Source organism: Prunus persica, chromosome G4 (genome assembly GCF_000346465.2).
Source record: "Prunus persica cultivar Lovell chromosome G4, Prunus_persica_NCBIv2, whole genome shotgun sequence".
In the NCBI taxonomy this organism is placed as follows: domain Eukaryota; kingdom Viridiplantae; phylum Streptophyta; class Magnoliopsida; order Rosales; family Rosaceae; genus Prunus; species Prunus persica.
In genome coordinates, this window is record NC_034012.1 from 2,787,359 (window position 1) to 2,811,800 (window position 24,442).

The window sequence follows — 24,442 nt, forward strand, 5'->3', positions numbered from 1 at the left end:
AAAACCATAAATAAATAAATAAATATGAAAGAAAATTCCATTACATACGGATTCAAATTTCAGTTAGGAAGAGGTTGAACCCGTTAAAAAGTAGAGTGAAAGTATCCGGTAAATCGGAAAAATGAGTGCCACTCTGAGCATGTTGAGGTCTGCTCCCAGAACAGCCGTCCGATCGTACTCATCATCATTTCAGCCGCAGCGCAAAGTCACCATTTTGGGAGCCGCCGGAGGCATAGGCCAGCCATTGTCGCTCCTCATGAAGCTCAACCCTCTCGTCTCCTCCCTCTCCCTGTACGACATAGCCGGCACTCCCGGCGTCGCTGCCGACGTCAGCCACGTCAACACCCTCGCTCAGGTCTCGGGGTTCGCCGGCGAAGAGCAGCTCGGCAAAGCGCTTGAGGGATCTGACCTCGTCATCATCCCGGCCGGCGTTCCCAGAAAGCCCGGAATGACGCGCGATGATCTATTCAACATCAATGCCGGCATCGTCAAGTCTTTGAGCGCTGCCATTGCCAAGTTCTGTCCCAATGTCAGTCGATGCCCTCATTCTCTTAACCCGTGTTCTCAAATTCATACATTTTTTTTAAATTAAGATTTATTTAATCTTTTTTTGTAATTTTGAAATAGGCGTTGGTTAATATGATTAGCAATCCGGTGAATTCAACGGTCCCGATTGCGGCGGAGGTGTTCAAGAAGGCAGGGATGTTCGATGAGAAGAAGCTGTTTGGGGTGACAACGCTTGATGTCGTCAGGGCTAAAACTTTCTATGCTGGCAAAGCTAACGTTGAGGCCTCTGGTAAATTTTTCTTTCTCAGTTTTTCCCATTTTTCTGTATAAAATTTTGAAATGAGTTTATTCTGTTGTGTATTTCAGAAGTTGATGTTCCTGTAGTTGGTGGTCATGCTGGAATAACCATCCTTCCTCTGTTTTCTCAAGTATTCTTTCGTCTTTCCATCTCCTTTGGTTTCGTTTGTCCTTTGACCAGGCTGAATATTTGTTTTCTTTCTAACGAGATTAAAGCTGATTTTTTTATGAATAATGTTCATAGGTGACCCTAAAGTCGAAGACTTTGTCGGATGAAGAGATCAAAGCTCTTACCAAGAGAACACAAGATGGAGGGACAGAGGTTGTTGAAGCAAAGGCTGGAAAAGGATCTGCTACTCTATCAATGGCGTAAGTTTGCGAGGTTCTTCCCTTTGTTTCTTGGGGAAGTTTGAATTTCACTACGAAGATAGTTTTAGGTGGAAATTGTGGCTTTGGTTATTGATTTGTTTAGGGTAGAAAGGACATGACATGTTTACCAGAGAATCGCCTTTCTCTTTTTTCTTCTTCCCATGTTCTTTGTGTTTGCCTTGGTTTTGTCTGTGTGCTTTCGGGAGCTGAGGGTTTTTCGTCTTCTTCTGCAGCTATGCCGGGGCAATTTTCGCCGATGCTTGCTTGAAGGGTCTAAACGGGGTTCCAGATGTTGTTGAATGCTCTTTTGTGCAATCAAGTGTTACAGAATTGCCTTTCTTTGCCTCGAAGGTAAGTGAACTAGTTGATTCGGACACTTCTCTTAAGTTAATCTTTATGTTGTTAGATGGAATGCTCTATGTTTTCTGATACATATTATTTTCCATGGTTAAGTTAAGCTCAATGTAACATGTGGGCTGGTGTAGGTAAGGCTAGGAAAGAATGGCGTGGAGGAAGTTCTTGGATTGGGACCTTTGTCGGACCACGAGAACCAAGGCCTACAAAGTCTAATACCTGAGCTTAAAGCCTCTATAGAGAAGGGAATAAAGTTTGCTAAAGAAAGTTAGTTAACCTGAATAACTGCACAAGGTTTTAGTTTGATATTAAAAAAACCCTTTTTCTTACGTTGTTCTTAACATTTTTGTTCCGCTAAGTTATTTGGAGCTAAGCTTTTTTGCCTCTAAACATCAATTTAATAAATGTGAGCAGTATTTGTTCCTTTTGCAGTAAGTATTTGAATATGCAGTTGGAGGATTTCATTGGTTTGGAAATTTACTTTTCGACATGGTGATAGATTTTAGACATGTTGGCATTCCCGTCCAGTATGATGCTAAATCATAAACTTTTGAACGGTCTCAGTCGAAATCGGAATTTTCCATCTAACTTTTGCTTTAATCCGCACTTTCTGGACCACAATAGAAGAGGAGGCAAGAGATTGCTAATAGTATTATAGTATATGTAGATTGAATCACGTGCATTTGCATATATGTCATACTCATATTATATAGTAAGTCAAGCTAGCTTAAAGAAGCAGTTTTATACAATAGTTTTGAAGCAGGGCCCTTCCACTTTACCTTCTTCGTTTTAAGTTCTGTGAGAAAGATAGATAGAGAGAGCTTGAGATCCATCAATTCTATGGGTTCGCATTGTCATCCATATTGGATGAACCTCCTCCTCCTCTCAGCCATCATATTCATCCCACATGCGCTTGGTGATTGCTTCAGTTCAATCTTCAGCTTTCGGGACTCACTTGCAGATACTGGCAACTTATACATCAGCTCCCATGACAAGCCTTTTCACTTCTTCTTCCCTCCATATGGGGAGACCTACTTTCATCACCCACTGGACGATGCTCCGATGGTTGTTTAGTCATCAATTTCATTGGTAAGCATCCATCTCTTATCTTCATATCTGAGATTCTTTATCAGCTTCTCTCATGTAACTGTCAGTCTTGGACTCTATCTTTTGCAGCTGAGTTTCTGGGCCTTCCACTAGTTCCACCTTATCTTGAAAGCCACAGCTTTAATCAAAGTGTCCAAAACTTTGAAGGGGGTGTGAATTTTGCAGTAGTAGGAGCTACCACGCTTGATGCGGCCTTTCTTTTCTTGAAGCAATGGGGGATTCTATTACATATACCAACAACTCCCTTGGAATTCAATTGGACTGGTTTAAAGAGATTATGCCATATTTATGCAACACATCTTCAAGTTAGTTCCAACTTTTCCTTCTCATGTTTTATTTGAAATTATTTGCTGTCCAAATACTGAGATGTATAAGCAAGTGGTTGGCTACACACTTTTAGATGTTAATTTGAAGTTGACTCAAGGGGTTATGGTGGAGTCCCATAATCTCGTTGACTTCATTTCTAATTCAACCATTCACAATCTCCTTTCATTTTCTTCTGATTTCTGTTTGTCGCCCATTTGGAAAGGTTTTTAGTGTCCAAATGGCATCAAAGAGAGAACAATATTGGCCAATCCTGGAACCAAATCTTTGTCACATACCATAACTGAACAGAAAAATTCAGCATGATTGATATCAACATTATGTGGCACCAGAAATGTACTTCAGAATGCCATATGCCCTCTGAAACTCTTCTACATATCAGTGTCGTTGGAGACCCATCTCTTGTTGGACCTTAAACCAAGAGGTGGCTGCCATATGATTTATATGTCTATGAGGATGAGGAGGAGGAGGTTCATCAAATATGCTTGAAAAGGCCACCACATTGAACTCATCTCTCTGTCTCTCTCTCTCTCACTGATGACATGTGCTTAGTTGCTTCAATTCAGTCATCAGCTTTGGAGATTCACTTACTGATACAGGAAACTTATACTACAGCTCCCCTAACAAATCTCTCAACTTCTTCTACCCGCCATATGGAGAGACCTACTTTCATCATCCCATGGGAGGATGCTTGGATGGTCGTTTAGTCATAGACTTCATTGGTACTCATTCACTTATATGCATATATCTGTCTTTTTTCATCAACTTCTCATTTAACTTTTCACTTCATTGTTGCAGCTGAGTCTCTTGGGCTTCCACTGGTACTGCCTTATCTTGAAAGCCTGATCAGTAATCAAACTGTCCAAAACTTTGAAGCGGGTGTGAATTTTGCCGTAATAGGAGCCATGGCGCTCGATGCTTCCTTTCTTGCAACAATGGGAGTTCATAATGCAAGTACCAACAACTTTCTAAGAATTCAACTGGAGTGGTTCAAACAAATGCTGCCATCTTTGTGCAAAACATCTTCAGGTAATTAGTTCCCAATTTTTTTTCTCATTATATTTTTGTGTTTCCTTTACTTGAAATTATTTCCTGTCCACTTGCTCCTGTGGTTGTCTAGAATAGTATTAAAGAGGAAGTGAGACATTGGTTGATAGACCAGTAGTTTAATTTTTATTTCTGATTAATTACAGACTGCAACAAAGTCCTTTCAACTTCTCTAATTCTAATGGGATCAATTGGGGGCAACGATTACAACAATGCATTGCTTGCAGGAAAAAATATAGAACTGGTTCGAGAATATTTAGTATTTTGCCATTAGTGATAGAAACAATTGATTCAACCATCAATGTAAGACTTTGGAATCATAGTTGCTACTAAGGCAGTCTTTTTTTTTCCCTTCAATACTGGCTATGAATTACAGGCTTGCATAATTTTCTGTGGCTGCATGGCTTGCAGGAGTTGATCGAGCTCGGGGCAGCAACACTTTTGGTACCAGGCGACTTTCCAATTGGTTGCCTTCCTGCTTATCTAACAAAATATGGGAGTTCAGATAAGAACCAATATGACCCTAAAACTGGCTGCCTAAAATGGTTAAACGAGTTTTCTCAGTACCACAATGAGCAGCTTCAGATAGAACTAAGTCGGATTTGAAGGCTTCATCCTCAGGTCACTATCATTTATGCAGATTATTACAATGCACTGCTGCAATTATATCAATTTGGTACTTCTTCAACCCCCTTAATATTTCTATTTACCTATTTCACAATTTAGGATAAATAAAAAGAGTAATAATAATAACTGCAGGATTTACTGGGGAGACTAGCAAAACATGCTGTGGAGGAGGAGGGCCATACAACTTCAACATATCCGCACAATGTGGGGATGCAGGGTCAAGTGTTTGTGAGAAGCCTGCACAGTTTATCAACTGGGATGGCATGCGCTCTACTGAAGCAGCATACAGGTGGATAGCCAAGGCTTTAGTACAAGGAAATTACACCGCTCCACGCATTGCCACCTTGTGCGTTTCACCAGTGTGACTGGGACACCAATAGTTAGCTACTCAATAAATTTGTTTTCACTCGACCTTGATCTCCTTGTGGAGGCATTGGAATATCTACCGTTAGCGGTGATTTGCTTTGAGTAGGGTTAGATCTTGTTTTAAGGGTTTCTGTTATAGATGTCCAATAAGTTCACAATATTTTCCAAGATATACTCTCCACCTAACTTCGTAGATCCTGTCTTTTTGATAGCTTTTGTGCATCAAGGTCAACAACTTCCCTTAATAATAAGGGAAATAGCTCAAAATACCACCAATTTTATAATTTTATGTCAAAATACCACCCTTTCTCAAAATTTTCAAAACTACGACCTATAAATACATTTTTATTGTAAATTGATTGCACCCATATCACATTTTCAGAAAACCTGAGGGGAACTACGGGTTTAGAATGACTTCGCCTCCGCCTCTTTTCTCGTTCGATCGTCTACGGCCTCCGCTTCCTCTCTCCTTCGTTCTTTTACGCCCCTGCCTCCGCCTCTGCTTTTTCGATTGTCTGCCTTCCTCCTCCTCCTCTGCTTTTTCGATTGTCTACCTTCCTCCTTCTCCTCCTACTTGGCTCTTCTCCTCAGCTATCAGCTATTTCATACCCAGAAGTGTTGGATCCTGAGCAAGCAGTGAAAGGGCTATCTGGTAATCTAATGACTAATACTATTAGTTGGATATGCTGTATGTTTTCTCTTCAAAATTCTAGATTTAGTAGGGTTGGCATACACTATCATGACCTGATATATTTTCAGTCTGTTTTAATTACTGGCTATTAGGGTGTGGTTTGAAACTTTGACTGATGGGGTGGGGGAGCTTGGACGGAGTTTTCTTATTTTTGTGAAATGGGTTTTGGAGGATTAGGGATTTTAGGGGAGTGTGTGAGTTCGCTGTTTTGGTGGAAGATATATGCAGAAGGGTTATGATGATGATGGGGGTGGGTTTTTGTGTTTTGTTAATTCTTTTGTTTGTCGGAAGAAGAATGAGATATTTTTCCAACTCTTATGAGTGAGTTGGGTTCAAAAGCAATTATTGTTGGTTTTATATTTTGATTTATTTGCAACTGTCTTTATAGAATTTAATTTTTAATAGTAATATATGTATTCTTCATGAATGGTTTTGCTCTGTTCAGGTGCGTCTGTCTACATGGGTTTGTGCTTGAAGCATAATGCAAGTTTTGTTAATAAATTCTCTGTTTTATGCTGTGCAGGTGTGAATTGGAATAAATAAAAAAAATTTGCTGGGTTTTTGAGACTTGTGATGTTATTCATCAGTATTCATGCCTGGTTTCTTCTTGCAATAATTTTGTTGATTGTGAGCTTTTCCCTCTAGCGCTTGTTGCTGATACTGATTGTGAAGGTGAATTGGTTGTGCTTTATGATGTTTGAACCTCATTTCTGTTTCTTCTCTTTCATGCCAATAGGTTGTAGGAAACTCCGCTCTCAAACATAGGCAATGAACAATTGAGTTGACATGCTGCTGGGAGAATTGTTTGCAATGCAGAGAAGACTTGTCTCTTACTTTTGTGATGATGAACTGGGTGAGATTCTTTAAGAGTGATGTGTCATATTTGAATTTTTGAATATCATATTTTAGTTTTGTTTTTAAGTTTTGAACTTTGTTCTATTTCAGCATCCTATAGACCTGTGTTAACTTATATCTACATGTGATATGGATATAACTTATGCTTTCAAATTAATTTGACTTGTGTTATATCTTGTTTCGTACCTTTGTTTCGAAAATTTCTTTGTAAAGACCAAAAAGAATAGTGTGTTTTTATCATGAATGATGTATGGACAAATTGGAATGTGTTGAATATGATGCAAGCTGGTGTTACAGAGCATGATATCCAATATGATGATGTATGGGTGCATGTAATATTAACCCATATTAACTCTGTTAAGGAAATAGGGAAAAAGGCCATGGCATTGAAATCAGTATTGCTAGTCTTCTGTACATCCTATGTATTTATTAAGACGTGGGTATTTGAATTGATCCGATTCATGAAGATCAAGAATTAGATTGATTGGCGGAGTAGGTGATTCCATATCTAGTATTTCTCTCTCCTATTTCAAGCGAGTAATTATGCCATTAAGTGGTCTGGAGAATTGACATTAAATTTGCATATAATCTAATAATCAGTTTTTGTTTGAGTATAAGAAAGAATGTTTTTTTTAATTTCTCTCTGTTCTCATCATTGGTATTAGAACTTTCAATGCCATGGCCAACAATGCTTTGTATTAATCCTGCTGATTATGCTTATCTTGCAGGTTGTAGCAAGCAATTTTGACATAAGAGTTGAGTTGAAATTGAAACTTGCTATTGAACCAAAAGGGAGCTGCTGAAAGTGGGTCTAAGCAGCAGCAACAACAACCCAACAGGTATGTGGTGCTTCTCTGTCACCATAATTCTATGTTCTGCAATTTCTGATAATCAGTTTATGTTTGAGTATAAAAAAGAAAGTCACAGATTATGATTTTGTTCTTGCCAATATTGTTAATGGCAGGGTAGACATGGATCGAAAGAGAAAGAGGAAGATTGTGACAACTCTAGTTGCAGTAGAGTTAGATAAACAACATTTGTGTGCATCCATGATGTCAGTAACTGTCATATATACTTTGACAGATGGTACTATGAAAAATACCATTACCGCATCTGACCAATGGTCTGGATGGAGGGATAGTAAATAGAAAATCTATATGTTGGGGGTTTTCTGGCTAGCTAAAAATCTGTGAGAAATGATGAATCCATCTGATTGCAGCCTATTTAATGTTTAATACCTTCATTAAAAAAAGGTTGTTGACAGTGCTTTGACTATCTTGCAGATTATAATGGCAAAACCAGCAGGTGGCCCTAGTGAGAGAGATCAGCATGCAGGGATGGATGAGGACTAATTTTGTGTGTATGACAATTGACTATCTTTGCATGTATTGCTCTATGTTAGGGATCTTTTGTTCCATTTTAGTAACAATTTTGTTTAGGAGAAAAAGAAACATATTGCAGTTCATGCTTTGTAAATGCCACTATTATGTTATGATGGACACGTGGTATGCCCTTGTTGGGTAGGTTTTGGATTGAAACCATGGTCGAGTGCTTGAGCCATGTTTAGTGTGAAGCTTGAATGGATTTTCTTTTCTGTTGTATTTGGCCCTTGTCTTTTCAAGCATGCCAAAAATCATCCTAGTTTTGTAATATGTGGTTTGTGTCCAATTAATTTACTGTGGACCTTGCATTTTTGTACCAATATTTGATAGCTGCCTTCTTTTGAACGAAGATTCATTGAGGGAGAGAATTACTTTCCTTTTGAATATGAATCGATGTGCAACTCCAACTATCATTTCAAAGGTCAACATCAATTCATGCTAATATAAGGATGGATAACAATTGTCGTGTCCATGAGATTCGAATTCAGGATTACTTTTCAACGAAGTGGAGACTCTGTTATTAGACCAAATGGCCATTGACATACGATATGATAGCAATATTAGGCCAATACATGTACACTATAGAGGCAATATGAAAGCAATATAACCACAATACGATAGCAATAGTATTACAATATCACCTATAAAAATATAATTATTGTCCACTTATTGCTGATTTTTCACATGTTCAGAAATTTTGTCTCTCTTAGCTCACTCGGCTCTCTCTCTCTAGCACATCTCTCTCTCTCTTTGGTATCTGTCTATCGCAGCTCTCTATCTCTCTCTTGGCTCTCTCTCTCTCTCTCTCTCTCTCTCTCTCTCTCTAGTGCAACTCTCTCTTTGCTCTCTTTCTGTAGCGCAGCTCTCTCTCTGTCTCTCTCTAGCTTCGTTCTGCCTCTTTCTCCCCTTATTCGCTCTCTGTCTCTTTATTCATACCTTCCTTTTTTTGTAAATTATTTTTTAGTTGTTATTATTTTTTAAAATAATTTCTTACAATGTCTTACGATGCAATTATGATGCACCTGACTGCCTGTTTTTGAAAGGCATGTTGTTTCTTTCTCCTCCTCGTCTTATTTTTAAATGCAATATGGCCCAAACCGTAAACCCATTGATGAGCCGTAGTCAATATACATACACTAGAGAGGCAATATTAGGGCAATATAATGGCAATACGATAGCAATAGCATTACAATATACATGCAATACGATGGCAATATGCATACAATATGTATACAATACACAGGCAATATTAGTACAATACACATGCAATAGGACAGCAATATTAAGTCAATCTACATACAATACACACACATCCATTACAGACTACAATTTAGACATGGAAAATAAATCGCCACCGAACCCTAACAATACTATCCCAAGAAGCAAAAATTATTTCTTTCATAAAACTTGACAATTCAATTGTTATTACATAGTCAACCAATCTTTGCTCTATTACATACATACTTCCTACCTATAATTATAAATAATGGAGAGCTCACAAATTCTACTAATTTGATCTTAACTTCATCAATTTGTTCTTCGTTGTATGAGTTAGCTCTCCCTTCTTGCACATTTTCCAAGTTGTTCTGTTCTCCTCCCGTGTAGCAATATCAGCAACAACAGGTTATCTACAGATCTAAAATCATAACTGCACATGATTCTAAATTAGCAAAGAGGAAAACCTCCAGGCTGGCTATCAGTTGGAGTCTCAGCTTCAACCATAGCAACTGTTTCAACAATCTCTCCAGCCTGAGTCATATGTCCATCCTTCTGCTCTACCTGTGTCTTTTGTTCATCCACATCAACATCATGTGCCTCACGCGGAGAACAGTATGACCCTCCTCAACTTGATCTACCTCAACAGCTCTTGACTTACCCTGCATTGTTTCTGGATTTACTGAGGGTCCCACTACTGAAATCTTGTTGTCATCTTGAGAACCCACAGATTCTGATGGGCCATCATTCTTAACAGTGGGTTCAAAGGGCTCAACTGGCAGTGAAGATGATTCAGATTCAGATTTTTCAGGCTCTGCTATCACTGTCTCTGTTTCCTCCACCGTCGCAGCATGCTTATCATCTGTTTCTTCCTTGACAACTTCAGTTTCCTCCTTATCAGCCATCTGTTCAGTTGAAGAGTGTTGTAAAGTTTCTATTTTGACCCCTTCCTTTGCCTCAACAGTAGAGAGTTTTTGTGGAGATTCAGATTCCCCTGATGATTTGTCAACCTTTGGCGGATGCTCTGAAGACTCAGCTTTCTGTGATGAATCAACACTACTTCCCTCATTTGTTTGTCCCATAAAAGATATAACAGGATCAAATAGCAATTTCCCTTCAGTATACGAAGGCCATAATCCTGAAGCTGTCACACATATAAAGGGGACATCTTACTTTCAACTTTCATGCAAAAATAGAGAACACAGCATAACTACCAGAATTCCTTTTTTCCAAATAAATCCTATCATTGAAAACTCTGTTCTACCCAAAACGAGAAACACAATGCAATTAAATACGCTAAGGAAATCATGATTTACAAGTAACGAAAACTGCAACTTATATAACCACTATATATAAGCTCCAAAATTAGTATTTTCCTTTTGCCTTGGTTGTGTAAACCAAATTTGAGTTGCTCAGCCATTTTACTTCATGAAGCATAAAATGTAGCTCATTCTCTACCCAGTAATCAATACTATAATTATCATTAACAAAAATACCACCCAAAAAAAAAACACACTATTCTTTTTGGTCTTTACAAAGAAATTTTCGAAACAAAGGTACGAAACAAGATATAACACAAGTCAAATTAATTTGAAAGCATAAGTTATATCCATATCACATGTAGATATAAGTTAACACAGGTCTATAGGATGCTGAAATAGAACAAGGTTCAAAACTTAAAAACAAAACTAAAATATGATATTAAAAAATTCAAATATGACACATCACTCTTAAAGAATCTCACCCAGTTCATCATCACAAAAGTAAGAGACAAGTCTTCTCTGCATTGCAAACAATTCTCCCAGCAGCATGTCAACTCAATTGTTCATTGCCTATGTTTGAGAGCGGAGTTTCCTACAACCTATTGGCATGAAAGAGAAGAAACAGAAATGAGGTTCAAACATCATAAAGCACAACCAATTCACCTTCACAATTAGTATCAGCAACAAGCGCTAGAGGGAAAAGCTCACAATCAACAAAATTATTGCAAGAAGAAACCAGGCATGAATACTGATGAATAACATCACAAGTCTCAAAAACCCAGCAAATTTTTTTTTATTTATTCCAATTCACACATGCACAGCATAAAACAGAGAATTTATTAACAAAACTTGCATTATGCTTCAAGCACAAACCCATGTAGACAGACGCACCTGAACAGAGCAAAACCATTCATGAAGAATACATATATTACTATTAAAAATTAAATTCTATAAAGACAGTTGCAAATAAATCAAAATATAAAACCAACAATAATTGCTTTTGAACCCAACTCACTCATAAGAGTTGGAAAAATATCTCATTCTTCTTCCGACAAACAAAAGAATTAACAAAACACAAAAACCCACCCCCATCATCATCATAACCCTTCTGCATATATCTTCCACCAAAACAGCGAACTCACACACTCCCCTAAAATCCCTAATCCTCCAAAACCCATTTCACAAAAATAAGAAAACTCCGTCCAAGCTCCCCCACCCCATCAGTCAAAGTTTCAAACCACACCCTAATAGCCAGTAATTAAAACAGACTGAAAATATATCAGGTCATGATAGTGTATGCCAACCCTACTAAATCTAGAATTTTGAAGAGAAAACATACAGCATATCCAACTAATAGTATTAGTCATTAGATTACCAGATAGCCCTTTCACTGCTTGCTCAGGATCCAACACTTCTGGGTATGAAATAGCTGATAGCTGAGGAGAAGAGCCAAGTAGGAGGAGGAGGAGGAAGGTAGACAATCGAAAAAGCAGAGGAGGAGGAGGAAGGCAGACAATCGAAAAAGCAGAGGCGGAGGCAGGGGCGTAGAAGAACGAAGGAGAGAGGAAGCGGAGGCCGTAGACGATCGAACGAGAAAAGAGGCGGAGGCGAAGTCATTCTAAACCCGTAGTTCCCCTCAGGTTTTCTGAAAATGTGATATGGGTGCAATCAATTTACAATAAAAATGTATTTATAGGTCATAGTTTTAAAAATTTTGAGAAGGGGTGGTATTTTGACATAAAATTATAAAATTGGTGGTATTTTGAGCTATTTCCCTAATAATAACATTCACACGTAACTTGTGTTGAATTTTCTGGTTTTAAAAATTATTACATACACATATACTATAATGTACATATATACATGTATATACACATATACAAGTATATATATCTATGCACATATATTCAAAAGTGGATCAAACTTCGGAAGGATATAATCATATCCAAGGAGATAAGTCAGCTTTGAATATAAATTCTATAAACTCATGGGTCATCCCGTGCAGATGAAAACCATCATTGCCAGCTGCATTGCGTGTGTTGCTGTTTCTTTAATCGGTTCCTTTGTTGCTAGCTATACATTGTCATGTGGACAAACGATTCGATGAGCACCCAGATTGGTTTTGTTCAAAATGCTTAATTTAAGCTCTTACGAACTTTGTGAAGCACACAAGGTGACAATGACCAAGAGAAAGTAGAAACCTAGTTAGCTAGCTACATGTACAATATTCAAGTGTGATTTGTTTCTTCACATTTAATTCACCTTCTTTATAGCTTATTGACTTATTGATCATCACACTTGATTTAGAATAATTTAGGCTATTTAGCCCTTACACTTAAATTGATAAGCTTATTGGCTCTCAACATAGCTTTATTTGGGTAACTCTTGGCTCCCTAATAGTTTGGGAGTTGGCTTCTTTACTCCCACATAGATAGAGAGTTGATTGGTTCACTCCACTTTGCTTGGGAAGGCTACAAGTCCTTTTATAGATGAGAGTAGCCGACGTCACCAGGTCCACCGACTTGGTCTCTTTTACTCCAGCCACAAGTGTGTGGCTTATATTAGAAACTTCTATATTTTACAATATTATTTTTGTGGCTATTGTTTAGCCATCATGTTCTACCGCCATAGTCTAGCAACATGAGTGTTCTTGCTCTAGAGAGTTCTTCTAACTTCAATTCTCTGTCTAGCCAACATGGTATGTTCTCCACAACTCTAGAATCATCCTTGTATTCATGATTCTTCTAGAATTTCAACACTGACATTACAAGTCAAGCACCATATCTGAGATTTTTTTTTATCAGCTTCTGCTTCTCTCATGTAACTTTCTGTCTTTGAATTTTTCTTTTGCAGCTGAGTTTCTGGAACCAATTGTTACAAGTCTACAAAGTCGATCTGTTTTACTGTGGGACAAACACTAGATTAGGCATATTTGAAGTGTTAAAGATGCAGAGTTTCCAAATGCTGAAGCGGAACACACGATAAAACTTTTCGATTCATGTCATTGCAATTTGCAGGAATATCGGGGGAACTCCAAGAACATGCTGTGGAGGAGGAGGGCCATACAATTACAATTCTGCACAGGCAAGTGCCTGTCACGGCCCTTCACAATTTATCAATTGGGATGCTATACGCTTCACTGAGGCAGCATATAGGTGGATGACCAATGATTTGTTAAAAGGAAAATACACCATTCCCCAAATAGGCACCTTGTGTGTTTCAGAAGTGTGACCTCTGTTATTCCAACAACTACCAACCGGTCTGCACAAATAACAAAGATTTCCAGTGTGTAGGTAGATTCTGCTTATGGCGCACATTTAGTGGTGTCCACGGTACCTAACACTCTAAAAAGAAGTAGTTCGACTTTAGTTCAAGTATTTTGGATGTGTATATAATTTAACACACACACACATACACATCATATCAGAGAGAGAGAGATGAGTTCAATGGGGTGGTCTTTTCAGGCATATTTGATGAACCTCATCCTCATATCAGTTATCATCAACCCTCTTGTGCTTGGTTGCTACAATTCAATCATCGGCTTTGGAGATTCAATTACTGATACAGGCAACTTATACAACAGCGATCCTAACAGATCTCTCAACTTCTTCCACCCGCCATATGGAGAGACCTACTTTCATCATCCCACGGGACGATGCTCGGATGGTCGTTTGGTCATAGACTTCATTGGTACTCATTCACTTATATGTATATATCTGACTTTTTTCATCAGCTTTTCATGTAACTTTCACTTCATTTTTTGCAGCTGAGTTTCTGGGACTTCCACTAGTACCACCTTATCTTGAAAGCCAGAGCAGTAATCAAAGTGTCCAGAACTTTGAAGCGGGTGTGAATTTTGCAGTAGCAGGAGCCACGGCGTTAGATGCTGCCTTTCTTGAAGAAATGGGGGATTCTGTTTCATGTACCAACGACTCTCTAAGCATTCAACTGGAGTGGTTCAAACAAATGCTGCCATCTCTATGCAACACATCTTCAGGTAATTAGTTCCCAATTTTGTTTTCTCATTATATTTTTGTGTTTCCTTTACTTGAAATTATTTCCTGTCCACTTGCTTATGTGGTTGGCTACACTTTCAATGCCTCCACCAAACCTAGATGATAACTTTAATAATTGGACTTGGCGGACCAGAATTGACTTGGTTGATTGATCTGTTATTTGATTTTTATTTCTGAATAATTACAGACTGCAACAAAGTCCTTTCAACTTCTCTAATTCTAATGGGAGAGATTGGAGGCAACGATTACAACGATGCATTGCTTGCAGGAAAAAGTATAGAAAAGGTTCAAGCGTATGTACCATTAGTGATAGAAACAATTGCTTCAACCATCAATGTAAGAGTTGGAACCATAGTCGCTACTAGGGGTAGTCTGCTTTCTTCAATGTTGGCTATGAATTACAGGCTTGCCTAATTTCCTATGGCTGCATGGTCTGCAGGAGTTAATCGAGCTCGGGGCGGCAACACTTTTGGTACCAGGCAACTTTCCAATTGGTTGCCTTCCTGCTTATCTAACAAAATATGAGAGTTCAGATAAGAACCAATATGACCCTTCAACTGGCTGTCTAAACTGGTTAAACAAGTTTTCTGGGTATCACAATGATCAGCTTCAGATAGCACTAAGTCGGATTCGAAGGCTTCATCCTCAGGTCACTATCATTTATGCAGATTATTACAATGCCATGCTGCAATTATATCAGTCTCCGGACCAATTTGGTACTTGTCTACCTACCTATTTCACAATTTATGATAAATAAATAAAAAAGAGTAATACTAATAATAATGAAGATTAATGTGATTGCAGGATTTATTGGGGAGACTAGCAAAGCATGCTGTGGAGGAGGAGGGCCATACAACTACAACGCATCCGCACTATGCGGGGATGCAGGGGCAAGTGCTTGTGAGAACCCTGCACAGTTTATCAGCTGGGATGGCCTGCACTCCACTGAAGCAGCACACAGGTGGATAACCAAGGCTATATTACAAGGAAATTACACCGTTCCACGCGTTTCCACTTTGTGTGATTCACCAGTGTGACTGAGACAGACACCAATAGCTAACTACTCAAAAAAAATTATTTAGAGCATCCACAATAATGCTCCTTATCTTCCTAGTTAAAATTTAGTTAAAAACACTAAAAAACTACTCTAGGAGCTCCTTATAAAATTTCAACTCCAACAATCCTCTCTAGGGGAATCATAAATGATTTATATCTTTTTTTAGTTTAGCATAAATGTTCATTCTTCATATAAAACAATAATAATAAATACTTAACATTAAATAAATACTTAAAATAGCATTAAAGTAAAGCAGTATTTAATTATGGAGAACCACTAAAATTTTTTTCTCTCTCTTCATAGTTAGAGAAACTCCAGCATAAGCCCAAACTCGGGCAAATGATAGCCCTAGGCCCCAAACCCTTCCTCCAGGGCGGAAGGTTCAACCCGGGCAAGAATTTTCTAGATTGTTGCCTGAAGGCTGCTGACGTTAGCCATTGATTTTCAAATTTTTTTTTATTGTTGGCACATGGATTACACGCACCAATAGTACAAAAAAATTTGAAAATCAGCGGTTGACCCATAGCTGCCAGAAACCAATGGCTACAAGCCATATGGCTTCTCTGGAGCCTCCGATCCAAAAATCTTATCCAATCCAACGGCTCCCTAATTTTTGGCTTAAAAAAATTGAAAACAAAAGTAAAAAATATCAAAAATTTTGGAAATTTTTTCTATAAATACCTACCAATATTATTTACTTTCCACACCAAATCTTCATACAAATTCATCTCCTTCCAATATTTTTCACTTTACAAACTAAATTTTCTACTACAAAATGGTCTCTTCCATCAAAGTCGGAGTGTCCTGGACAAATGTTTGAATAGGTCAAAGTCTTGGCGACGAGGTAAAAAAAAATAAAATTTGCCGTTTTATTCAATTTAATGTCATTTTTTAATTTATATTTATTGCATTTTCAATTTTATTTTTTAATAGATTATTCAAGGCAAAATAAAAAAGAGGAAAACCATTACACACGGCTCCTTAGGTGAACAATGGCCGCAATCGATTCTAATGGTGCGTTCCATGTCGGAAATAATGGCACTATTACGTCATCCGAAGGAAAATACACCCCCACGTCGTGATCTAGTGGGATCGCCTCCGCCAATGATTGAGTCGTTCTTGTATTCGATTGTGTCAAGCTATAAGGACTGGGAGTATTTCAATTGTATGTTGAGTGAGTAAGTATTTCAATTGTATGATGAGTGAGATGTGAATTTTATAATAAATATGGATACGTGGCAACTGAAAATCTTATCCGAAAATTTAATCCGAAAATCTTATCAGAAAATTTTATCTGGAATTTGAGATGAGAATTTTATAATAAATAGTGACACGTGGCAACCGAAAATCTTATCAAAATTAATGGTTTAAGTATAAAAAAAATAGAAAATAAATTAAAGTGAATAGTGTTTGTCATTGCCCTTGCTCATTGAGGTGAAATCAAAAAAGACAAGGCTGCTGCTATTCACATGAGTAGTGACAAACCTTGCCTTGCCTTTCCCTTGCCCTTGCCCTTTTGGGTGGAGGTGCTCTTAGGAGCTCCTAGAGATGCAGTTATTTTAGGAGTAGAATAGAGAGCATGGTTGGAGGTGGGTTTTCTCACTTCCTCTCTAAATTTTATATAAAGAGGTGGTTTTACCATTTAATATTATAAACAATAAGTCAATGAGGTCTAGCCCAATGAAAAAGGTCTAGCCCAATCAAAAAACAGTAATATCTAGTACTGTTTCTTTCGTAAACGTTGTTCTCTTGCTCACGATAAAGATTATGAAAAGCACACAACTTTGAACATCCCTAATTGCTTTTAGAGCGCCTATGAACTAAATTAGAGCATCCATGTCTTAAATCAAAGTCTCCAAGCAGTGTAGATTCTCAATGCACAAAATTAAAGCCAACCACCAAATTAGTTATAGTCTCCAAACATTAAATTAGAGCATCCATATACAAAATTTGAGCCTCCAAGAACAAAACTAAAATCTTCATGTCCCGAATTAAAGTATCCAAGCATTGAATTAAAGACTCTAAGACTCATATCTGCATTTGTGGCTTTGTAGCTCAATGATCAATGTTGACCACTTGATGGATCGTTTGAGAATGATGCATATTGCTAGCCCAACCCTTCAAATTCCTTTTCATGGCTCCTCTTAACCTTGATCTCCTTGTGGAGGCATTGGCATAGCGAATTCTTTTGAGCGGGGTTGGATCTTGTTTTTAGGGTTTCTGCAATTTGGGGTTTTTTTTCATGTTGTTTTGAGCTTTAGACTTTCCTTTTGTTATGGTTGCCCTTGTTATTTCTTCTAACCCCAAAAAAAAAAAAAAAAAAAAAGAGCGTGGATGCTTCAAATTAGAGAGTGGAAGCTGCAATTTTTATATTGAAGGCTTTAACTTTTGACACTGAGGCTTGTGGTGTAGTAAGCAAATAGAGGGGTATGCGAAGAATTCCAAGTTTAGTGGGAAGGTAGTTGTCTGGTGTGCAATAGGGGTAGACCTGTAAACGGGTCGGATTCGAATCAGATATATCTCAATTTAAATTTGAATTCATTTATAATCAGATTATCGAATTTGGACTTTTGGATTTCTTAAGAAGAGTTGTATCTCTTGACTATATGAGAAGTTGTATCTTTTAGATATCAAAAGTTATATCTAAAAGATATAACTTCTCATATAGTCTCAGAAAGTTAATAAAATCAGTTTATCTAAATGTAATTATAAATAGCGAATGTTAGGCTGATGTTGTATTGCAGAAAATTAATAAAATCAGTTTATTTTGGATGGGAGAGGGAGAGGGGGAGCGATAGAGAAAGAGGGAGAGGGAGAGGGAGAGGGAGATGTAGAAGAAGAGATAGCTCAGGTGCGCAAAAATAAAAATTAGGTGGGACGAATAGAAAAAAGAAGTAGGTGCTTTTGATATTTTATTTATGGGGCAGTACACTTCCAAGTTACAACACACGCCAGCCAGACGATTTTTCATATATCTCACTCATATCTGTTTATGAATCTTCTTTGTTGGCATGAAATTGTTTCCTTATTTTTATAAGCTCCTCACATCACCACAATCCCAATATATTCACAATAGCAGGTGTAGATTTCTGAACCCACGTTCACCTAGTGGTGCTTATAAAATGGAGAATTACAAAAATAGATGCACGGAGGTCAGAGGACTGAGACAGGCTGTGAGATCTCCATATGCATGGGCTTTATTTAACAAGCTTTAATATTTTATTCGTACTTTTGAGTACACCTACTGGTTTGGTTTGGTTTGATTTGATTTGGTTTAACTGATGGTTTTCAATATCAAGCACTCAACACCGAATCATAGACATCAGTTTGGTTTGATTTCAAATCGATAACCAATAAATAAATATATATATATATATATATATATATGCTAGGCTGTTTGACCAGGTTTTCGGTGTGTATGCCCAGCCCTAGTTGGTGTAATGGATCCTGTTTTCGCACACTAGATTAGGCATATTTGAAGTGTTAAAGATGCAGAGTTTGGAAATGCTGAAAATACGATAAAACCTTTTGATTCATGTCCTCATTGCAGGATTTATCGGGTGAACTCCAAAAGCATGATGTGGAGGAGGAAGGCCATACAATTACAACTCATCAGCATAATGTGGTTCTGCACAGGCAAGTGCCTGTGACATGACAACCATCGGCAGTTTTTCAGCTGGGATAACCAGTGCTTTGTTAAAAGGAAATTACACCATTCCCCCAATTAGTACCTAGTGTGTGACCTCTGTTATTCCAACAACTACCAACCGGTCTACACAAATGGCAAAGATTTCCAGTGAATATTATCTACACATATCCTATGTAGATTCTGCTTATGGCACACATTTAATGGTGTCCACTGTACCTAACATTCTAAAAAGTAGTTCGACTTTCGTTCAAATATTTTTGGATGTGTATAAAATTGAGAGAGAGAGAGAGAGAGAGAGAGATGAGTTCAATAGGGTGGTCTTTTCAGGCATATTTGATGAACCTCATCCTCGTATCAGTTTTCATCATCCCGCAGTACTTGGTTGCTTCAATTCGGTCATCAGCTTTGGAGATTCACTTACTGATACAGGCAACTTATACGACAGCTCCCCTAACAGATCTCTCCACTACTTCCAACCGCCATATGGGGAGACCTATTTTCATCATCCCACGGGACGATGCTCGGATGGTCGTTTAATCATAGACTTCATTGGTACGTACGCGTATATCCACTTATATGTATATCTATATATCTGACTTTTTTCATCTTCTCATTTAACTTTCACTTCATTTTTGCAGCTCAGTTTCTGGGGCTTCCTTTTGTACCACCTTTTCTTCAAAACCTGAACAGTAATCAAAGTGTCCAAAACTTTGAAGCGGGTGTGAATTTTGCAGTAATAGGAGCCACGGGGCTCGATGCATCCTTTCTTGCAACAATGGAAATTCATAGTCCAAGTACCAACAACTTTCTCAGAATTCAACTGGAGTGGTTCAAACAAATGCTGCCATCTTTATGCAACACATCTTTAGGTAATGATATCACTACAGAAAAAAGAAGTCATTTGCGGCAAATTTTTTCCAAGGAAAAAATACCATTTCCAAGAGCAAAACACCCTCCATCATCAATAATGCAACAATATGCTTACTATTTTCAACACCCAAAATGCCCTTGGATAAGGGTTCTCTCGCCATCGGAAATAGCTAATTTCTGACCGGAAATATTTGTGCCACATTTGTTTGCAATGAAACTTGTGCGCGTCGGTAATTGTTGTGTTTGCCGAGGGCATCTTCATGTTTTCAGAAATTATAGCCTATTTTTTAGGGCAGAAAATAGTCGTCGGTAGTAAATTCTCTATTTTTTAGGGTAATTAGTTGTTAAAAGTGATTATGTACTTCCGTGAGCAATCATTAGTTTACGCAAAAGGGTGTCTATTTGTGAGGGTGTATAAGAGCAACTCCACCCCTTAGGGCAAAGTCTAAGGCAAGGGCAAGCTAGGGCAAGCAAGGGCTGACACTATTCACGTGAATAGTGTCAGCCTTGCCATTTGTGGTTCCACCCACAAGGGCAAAGTCTAGGGCAAGTCTAGGGCAATTACTATTCATTGTACTTTATTTCCTATTTTTTTATACTTTAAATCATTAATTTTGATAATCTTTTTAATTAAATTTTCGGATAAGATTTTCGGATGTGAATCTCGGTTGCCACGTGTCTTATTCCAGATAAAAAGATTTGGTGTGGAAAATGAATTATGTGAGCGGAGAGTAGAAAATATTGTATGGAGAAGAAATTGTATGAAGATTTGGTGTTGAAAGTAGATAAAATGGTTAGGTATTTATAGGGAAAAAATACATACATTTTTGGTATTTTTTTAAAAAAAATTTCAGAATTTTTTCGAATTTTTTTGGATTTTTTAAAATTTTTTTGGCCAAAAAAATGAGAACCGTAGGATTTCTGAAAAAAATCCAATCGGAGCCACCGGTGACGACACGTGGCAGTAGCCGTTGGAGCTGACATCATCGATGACGTCACGATGACGTCAGCGCACTTCAGTCAAATTTTTTTTACCGTTGGCGCGTGTAACAGTAAAAAAATTTGATTTTAGTGCACTGACGTCATCGCTGACGTCAGCTCAACTCGGGCTCGAGCCCAGTCTGATTTCGCCCTTGGGCCTGCCCGGGCTCGTGGGACCCGCAGCTTGCCCGGGCTGGATTGCTTGCGCTGGAGCTGGACTCGGGCTCCTTTTTGCCTTTTGCCTGGGCCAGCCTCTACCGCTGGACTTGCTCTAATTGCTGTCGGAAATAGATATCTATTACTGATGGCATATATTTGCTCTCAGAAAAAAAGTTTAATGCTACATTTTTTCACCATAGAAATTTTTTTTTCTTTTAATTTAAAAAAGTCTAATATTGTTGTTGTTGTTAATAGTGTTCCTTTGCAATACATTTGTGAATATACTAAAGTAATATGTGGGCACACTTCACAATATGGAAAGAGAACATTACTTTATATATAGATATCAACTCACACATTATTTCCTTGAAATTGTTTCCTGTCCGCTTGTATTATTTCTTTGAAGTTGTTTTCTGTCCGCTTGTATTACTTCCTTGAAAAAGTATAGAACTGGTTCGATCATATTTACCATTAGTGATAGAAGCAATTGCTTCAACCATCAATGTAAGACTTGGGGAATCATAATTGCTGCTTGCTAAGGTAGTCTTTTTTTCTGTTTGCAATGTTGGCTATGAACTTAATTTTCTATGGCTGCATGGTTTGCAGGAGTTAATCGAGCTCGGGGCAGCAACAATTTTGGTACCAGGCAACAATCCAATTGGTTGCCTTCCTACTTATCTATTAAAATTTGAGACTTCAGATAAGAACCAATATGACCCTTCGACTGGCTGCCTAAAATGGTTAAACGAGTTTGCTCAGTACCACAATGAGCAGGTCACTATCGTTTATGCAGATTATTACAATGCCCTGCTGCAATTATATCAATCTCCACACCAGTTTGGTACTTCTTCTTCAACCCCTTTAATATTTCTATATCTACCTATTTCACAATTTATGATAAATAATAATAATTCCAGGATTTACTGGGTAGACTAGCAAAGCATGCTGTGGAGGAGGAGGGCCATACAACTTCAACTCATCCCTACAATGTGGGAATGCAGGGGCAACTGTTTGTGAGAACCCTTCACAGTTTATCAACTGGGATGGCATGCACTCTACTGAAGCAGCATACAGGTTGATGACCAAGGCTTTTTTTTTTTTGACGAAAAAAGGGGGCAAAAAACCCCAGAAGACAACCTACACCAGCAAATCAGTAGGAACTAGCCTAGATCTAGTAATTCCTAACAAATCATCAATCAAACTAGGCCCAATCCAAGCTGGAGCATCAACAAAAATATAAAAACCCAGGTCTAAGTTATAGCTCCAGGTCGCCAAGCAATCAACAACACTGTTTTTCTCTCTGTAAACGTGATAAACACTGCAGCAGTTGATCTTATGCATCAGCTCCCAGCAACTAGCAACTAAGGCAGCAAGAGGATGAACATCAGTAAGGCCCTGCTTCTGGATCAACTGGACAGCAAGTGCTGAATCCATTTCAACAACAAGGTTATTAATCTCTTTGTCCATAGCAAGCTTCAACCCAAAAAATAATCCCCATATTTCTGCCTCAAGAATTTGCCCCTTCCCCAAGTTCACAGCAAAGCCACTGATCCAATCTCCAGAGGAATTTCTAATAACACCTCCAGCACCAATATGACCAGAGCCATTCCTCCTAGACCCATCAACATTTAACTTGAACTGGCCAGACATAGGAGGTTCCCACTTTAGATCAACCTGGACGTTATGATTATGCTTACTCAAGACATGAGAAGCCTTAAACCACTCATGGACAGCACGAACAATAAGCTGTTTAGGATCAGAAGACACATCTTCATCCCCTTGGAAAACTTGGTGATTTCTCCATTTCCACACATACCAACAAGTAAAGATGAACACCAGACTCCAGGGGATATTACTACACCAAATAGCCTGGGAGAGAAGATTAGTCTGAAACCAAGGCAGAAAATCCATTTGAAAGAAATGGCCCTGATGACGAGGCATTAAAACAGTATTCCATATATCTCTAGCCTTATAGCAATCACGAAGAATATGTAATGTAGTTTCAATAGGCCACTCACAAACACCACAAGAAGCATCAAGAGTCAACTGTCTTCTAACTCTTTGCTCATTGGACATAATTTTACCTTACGCAGTAAGCCAAGCAAAGATCTTCAATTTAGGAGGTATCTTTAGTTTCCACAAAGAACTGAAACTATAATCAGGCCATGAGGGACCCTTAAAGAACATATTGTAAGCGGTTTTAACAGAGAAAACTCCATTGGCAGTTCCTTTCCAAATCTGGCAATCCTGCAAATTACTAGCAAAACCCACAGGATAATTAACAACATGTTGAACAAGATCTTCTGTTAAAGCTCTTCGTAATTTATCCAGATCCCACCACTCATCTTTAAAAAAATTGGAGACAGAGCAATCTATATCCTCAATATGCAAGACCCCATCATGCTTCAACAAAGGCTCATCAATAAGCCAACTGTCTTTCCAAAATTTAGTAGTATCCCCCTTACCAACCCTCCAACCTATACCTTGCCTTAACAACTCCACCCCATACATAACACCCTTCCAAGTGGTAGAGCAATCCTTTCGAAACATCAAAGAAGAATCTAAGACAGATTTCCCTTTAAGATATTTAGACTCATAGATCTTAGCCCATAAGCCCTAGTCGTTTTTATGTAATCTCCACCCAATTTTAGCCAAAAGGGCCTTATTCATGGCAGTAGTTTTTTTAAAACCTAAACCCCCCTTGTGCTTAGGACGACAAGCTAAATCCCATTGATAGAGGTGGATCTTAAGCTTTTTCTCACTGCCACCCCAAAAGAAGTTACGATTTAATTTGTCTAGCTCTTGCCCAACACTAACAGGCAACTTGGAGGTCTGCATAGCATAGATTGGAACAGCAAAAGTGACAGCTTGTATAAGAGTTGCTCTACCAGCCAGAGAAAGAAACTTTGACTTCCAAGAAGCAAGCCGCTTATGCACTTTATCAATTAAACAGCCATAGGTGAATTTAGTAATTCTAGAATGCAACATAGGCATGCCCAGATACTTACCAAGGTCCTCAGTAAGAGGGGAGCCACAAATCAAACTTATGATGACCAAGGCTTTACTACAAGGAAATTACACCTTTCCACGCCTTGCCTCCTTGTGTGTTTCACAAATGTGACTCAGAGACAAGAGAATACTTGTGTGCAACGGACTCAAGAGACAGTTACCAATAGCTAGCTACTGAAAAAGTCCTATCTATTTTTGGTTTTACCATTTAATATTTCAAATAATAAGCTTTTGACTAGTAGACTAGTGTTCTTAAGTTCTTAAGCTTTTGGTTGAATGCAAACCATGCAGCACCCCT

The 24,442-nt window shown here is 38.2% G+C and overlaps 3 protein-coding genes and 2 pseudogenes across 10 annotated transcripts; 4 read left to right on the top strand and 1 right to left on the bottom strand.

Annotated features, from left to right (window-relative positions):
• LOC18780671 (malate dehydrogenase, mitochondrial) lies at positions 88-2,014 on the top strand. Of its 2 annotated transcripts, XM_020562206.1 has the most exons (7): positions 88-529; positions 628-796; positions 874-935; positions 1,049-1,173; positions 1,407-1,524; positions 1,659-1,821; positions 1,960-2,014. In XM_020562206.1, the coding sequence occupies exons 1-6, from the start codon at positions 122-124 to the stop codon at positions 1,797-1,799; spliced, it is 1,023 nt and encodes a 340-aa protein (XP_020417795.1). In that variant the 5' UTR covers positions 88-121; the 3' UTR covers positions 1,800-1,821; positions 1,960-2,014. The 2 variants fall into 2 exon arrangements, with proteins under 2 accessions (XP_020417795.1, XP_007212766.1); XM_007212704.2 differs by lacking the exon at positions 1,960-2,014 and having other exon boundaries at positions 1,659-1,856.
• LOC18779516 lies at positions 2,354-8,230 on the top strand (annotated as a pseudogene).
• On the bottom strand, positions 9,300-12,180 carry LOC109948583 (golgin candidate 5-like). 2 transcript variants are annotated; one of them, XM_020562208.1, is made up of 3 exons: positions 11,779-12,180; positions 10,886-11,002; positions 9,300-10,285 (listed from the first exon to the last, which is right to left on the bottom strand). In XM_020562208.1, the coding sequence occupies exons 2-3, from the start codon at positions 10,950-10,952 to the stop codon at positions 9,702-9,704; spliced, it is 651 nt and encodes a 216-aa protein (XP_020417797.1). In that variant the 5' UTR covers positions 10,953-11,002; positions 11,779-12,180; the 3' UTR covers positions 9,300-9,701. The 2 variants fall into 2 exon arrangements, with proteins under 2 accessions (XP_020417797.1, XP_020417796.1); XM_020562207.1 differs by lacking the exon at positions 11,779-12,180 and adding an exon at positions 11,112-11,208.
• LOC18779747 (GDSL esterase/lipase At2g27360) lies at positions 13,003-15,653 on the top strand. Of its 6 annotated transcripts, none has more exons than XM_020562200.1 (7): positions 13,003-13,101; positions 13,257-13,735; positions 13,868-14,093; positions 14,170-14,400; positions 14,607-14,755; positions 14,859-15,135; positions 15,224-15,653. In XM_020562200.1, the coding sequence occupies exons 3-7, from the start codon at positions 13,877-13,879 to the stop codon at positions 15,454-15,456; spliced, it is 1,107 nt and encodes a 368-aa protein (XP_020417789.1). In that variant the 5' UTR covers positions 13,003-13,101; positions 13,257-13,735; positions 13,868-13,876; the 3' UTR covers positions 15,457-15,653. The 6 variants fall into 6 exon arrangements, with proteins under 6 accessions (XP_020417789.1, XP_020417790.1, XP_020417791.1 ...); XM_020562201.1 differs by having other exon boundaries at positions 13,257-13,696; XM_020562202.1 differs by having other exon boundaries at positions 13,257-13,692.
• On the top strand, positions 19,407-24,366 carry LOC18779480 (annotated as a pseudogene).

Excerpts from the sequence above, each read along its gene's own strand:
- LOC109948583 (XM_020562208.1), bottom strand. The coding sequence starts at position 10,952 with ATGCTGCTGGGAGAATTGTTTGCAATGCAGAGAAGACTTGTCTCTTAC. Across the intron at positions 10,286-10,885 it reads CTTTTGTGATGATGAACTGG|CTTCAGGATTATGGCCTTCG; the intron begins GTGAGATTCTTT and ends TATGTGTGACAG.
- LOC18780671 (XM_020562206.1), top strand. The coding sequence starts at position 122 with ATGAGTGCCACTCTGAGCATGTTGAGGTCTGCTCCCAGAACAGCCGTC. Across the intron at positions 797-873 it reads AGCTAACGTTGAGGCCTCTG|AAGTTGATGTTCCTGTAGTT; the intron begins GTAAATTTTTCT and ends TGTGTATTTCAG. Across the intron at positions 1,525-1,658 it reads TGCCTTTCTTTGCCTCGAAG|GTAAGGCTAGGAAAGAATGG; the intron begins GTAAGTGAACTA and ends GGGCTGGTGTAG.
- LOC18779747 (XM_020562199.1), top strand. The coding sequence starts at position 13,841 with ATGAGTTCAATGGGGTGGTCTTTTCAGGCATATTTGATGAACCTCATC. Across the intron at positions 14,094-14,169 it reads TTTGGTCATAGACTTCATTG|CTGAGTTTCTGGGACTTCCA; the intron begins GTACTCATTCAC and ends CATTTTTTGCAG. Across the intron at positions 15,136-15,223 it reads TCAGTCTCCGGACCAATTTG|GATTTATTGGGGAGACTAGC; the intron begins GTACTTGTCTAC and ends ATGTGATTGCAG.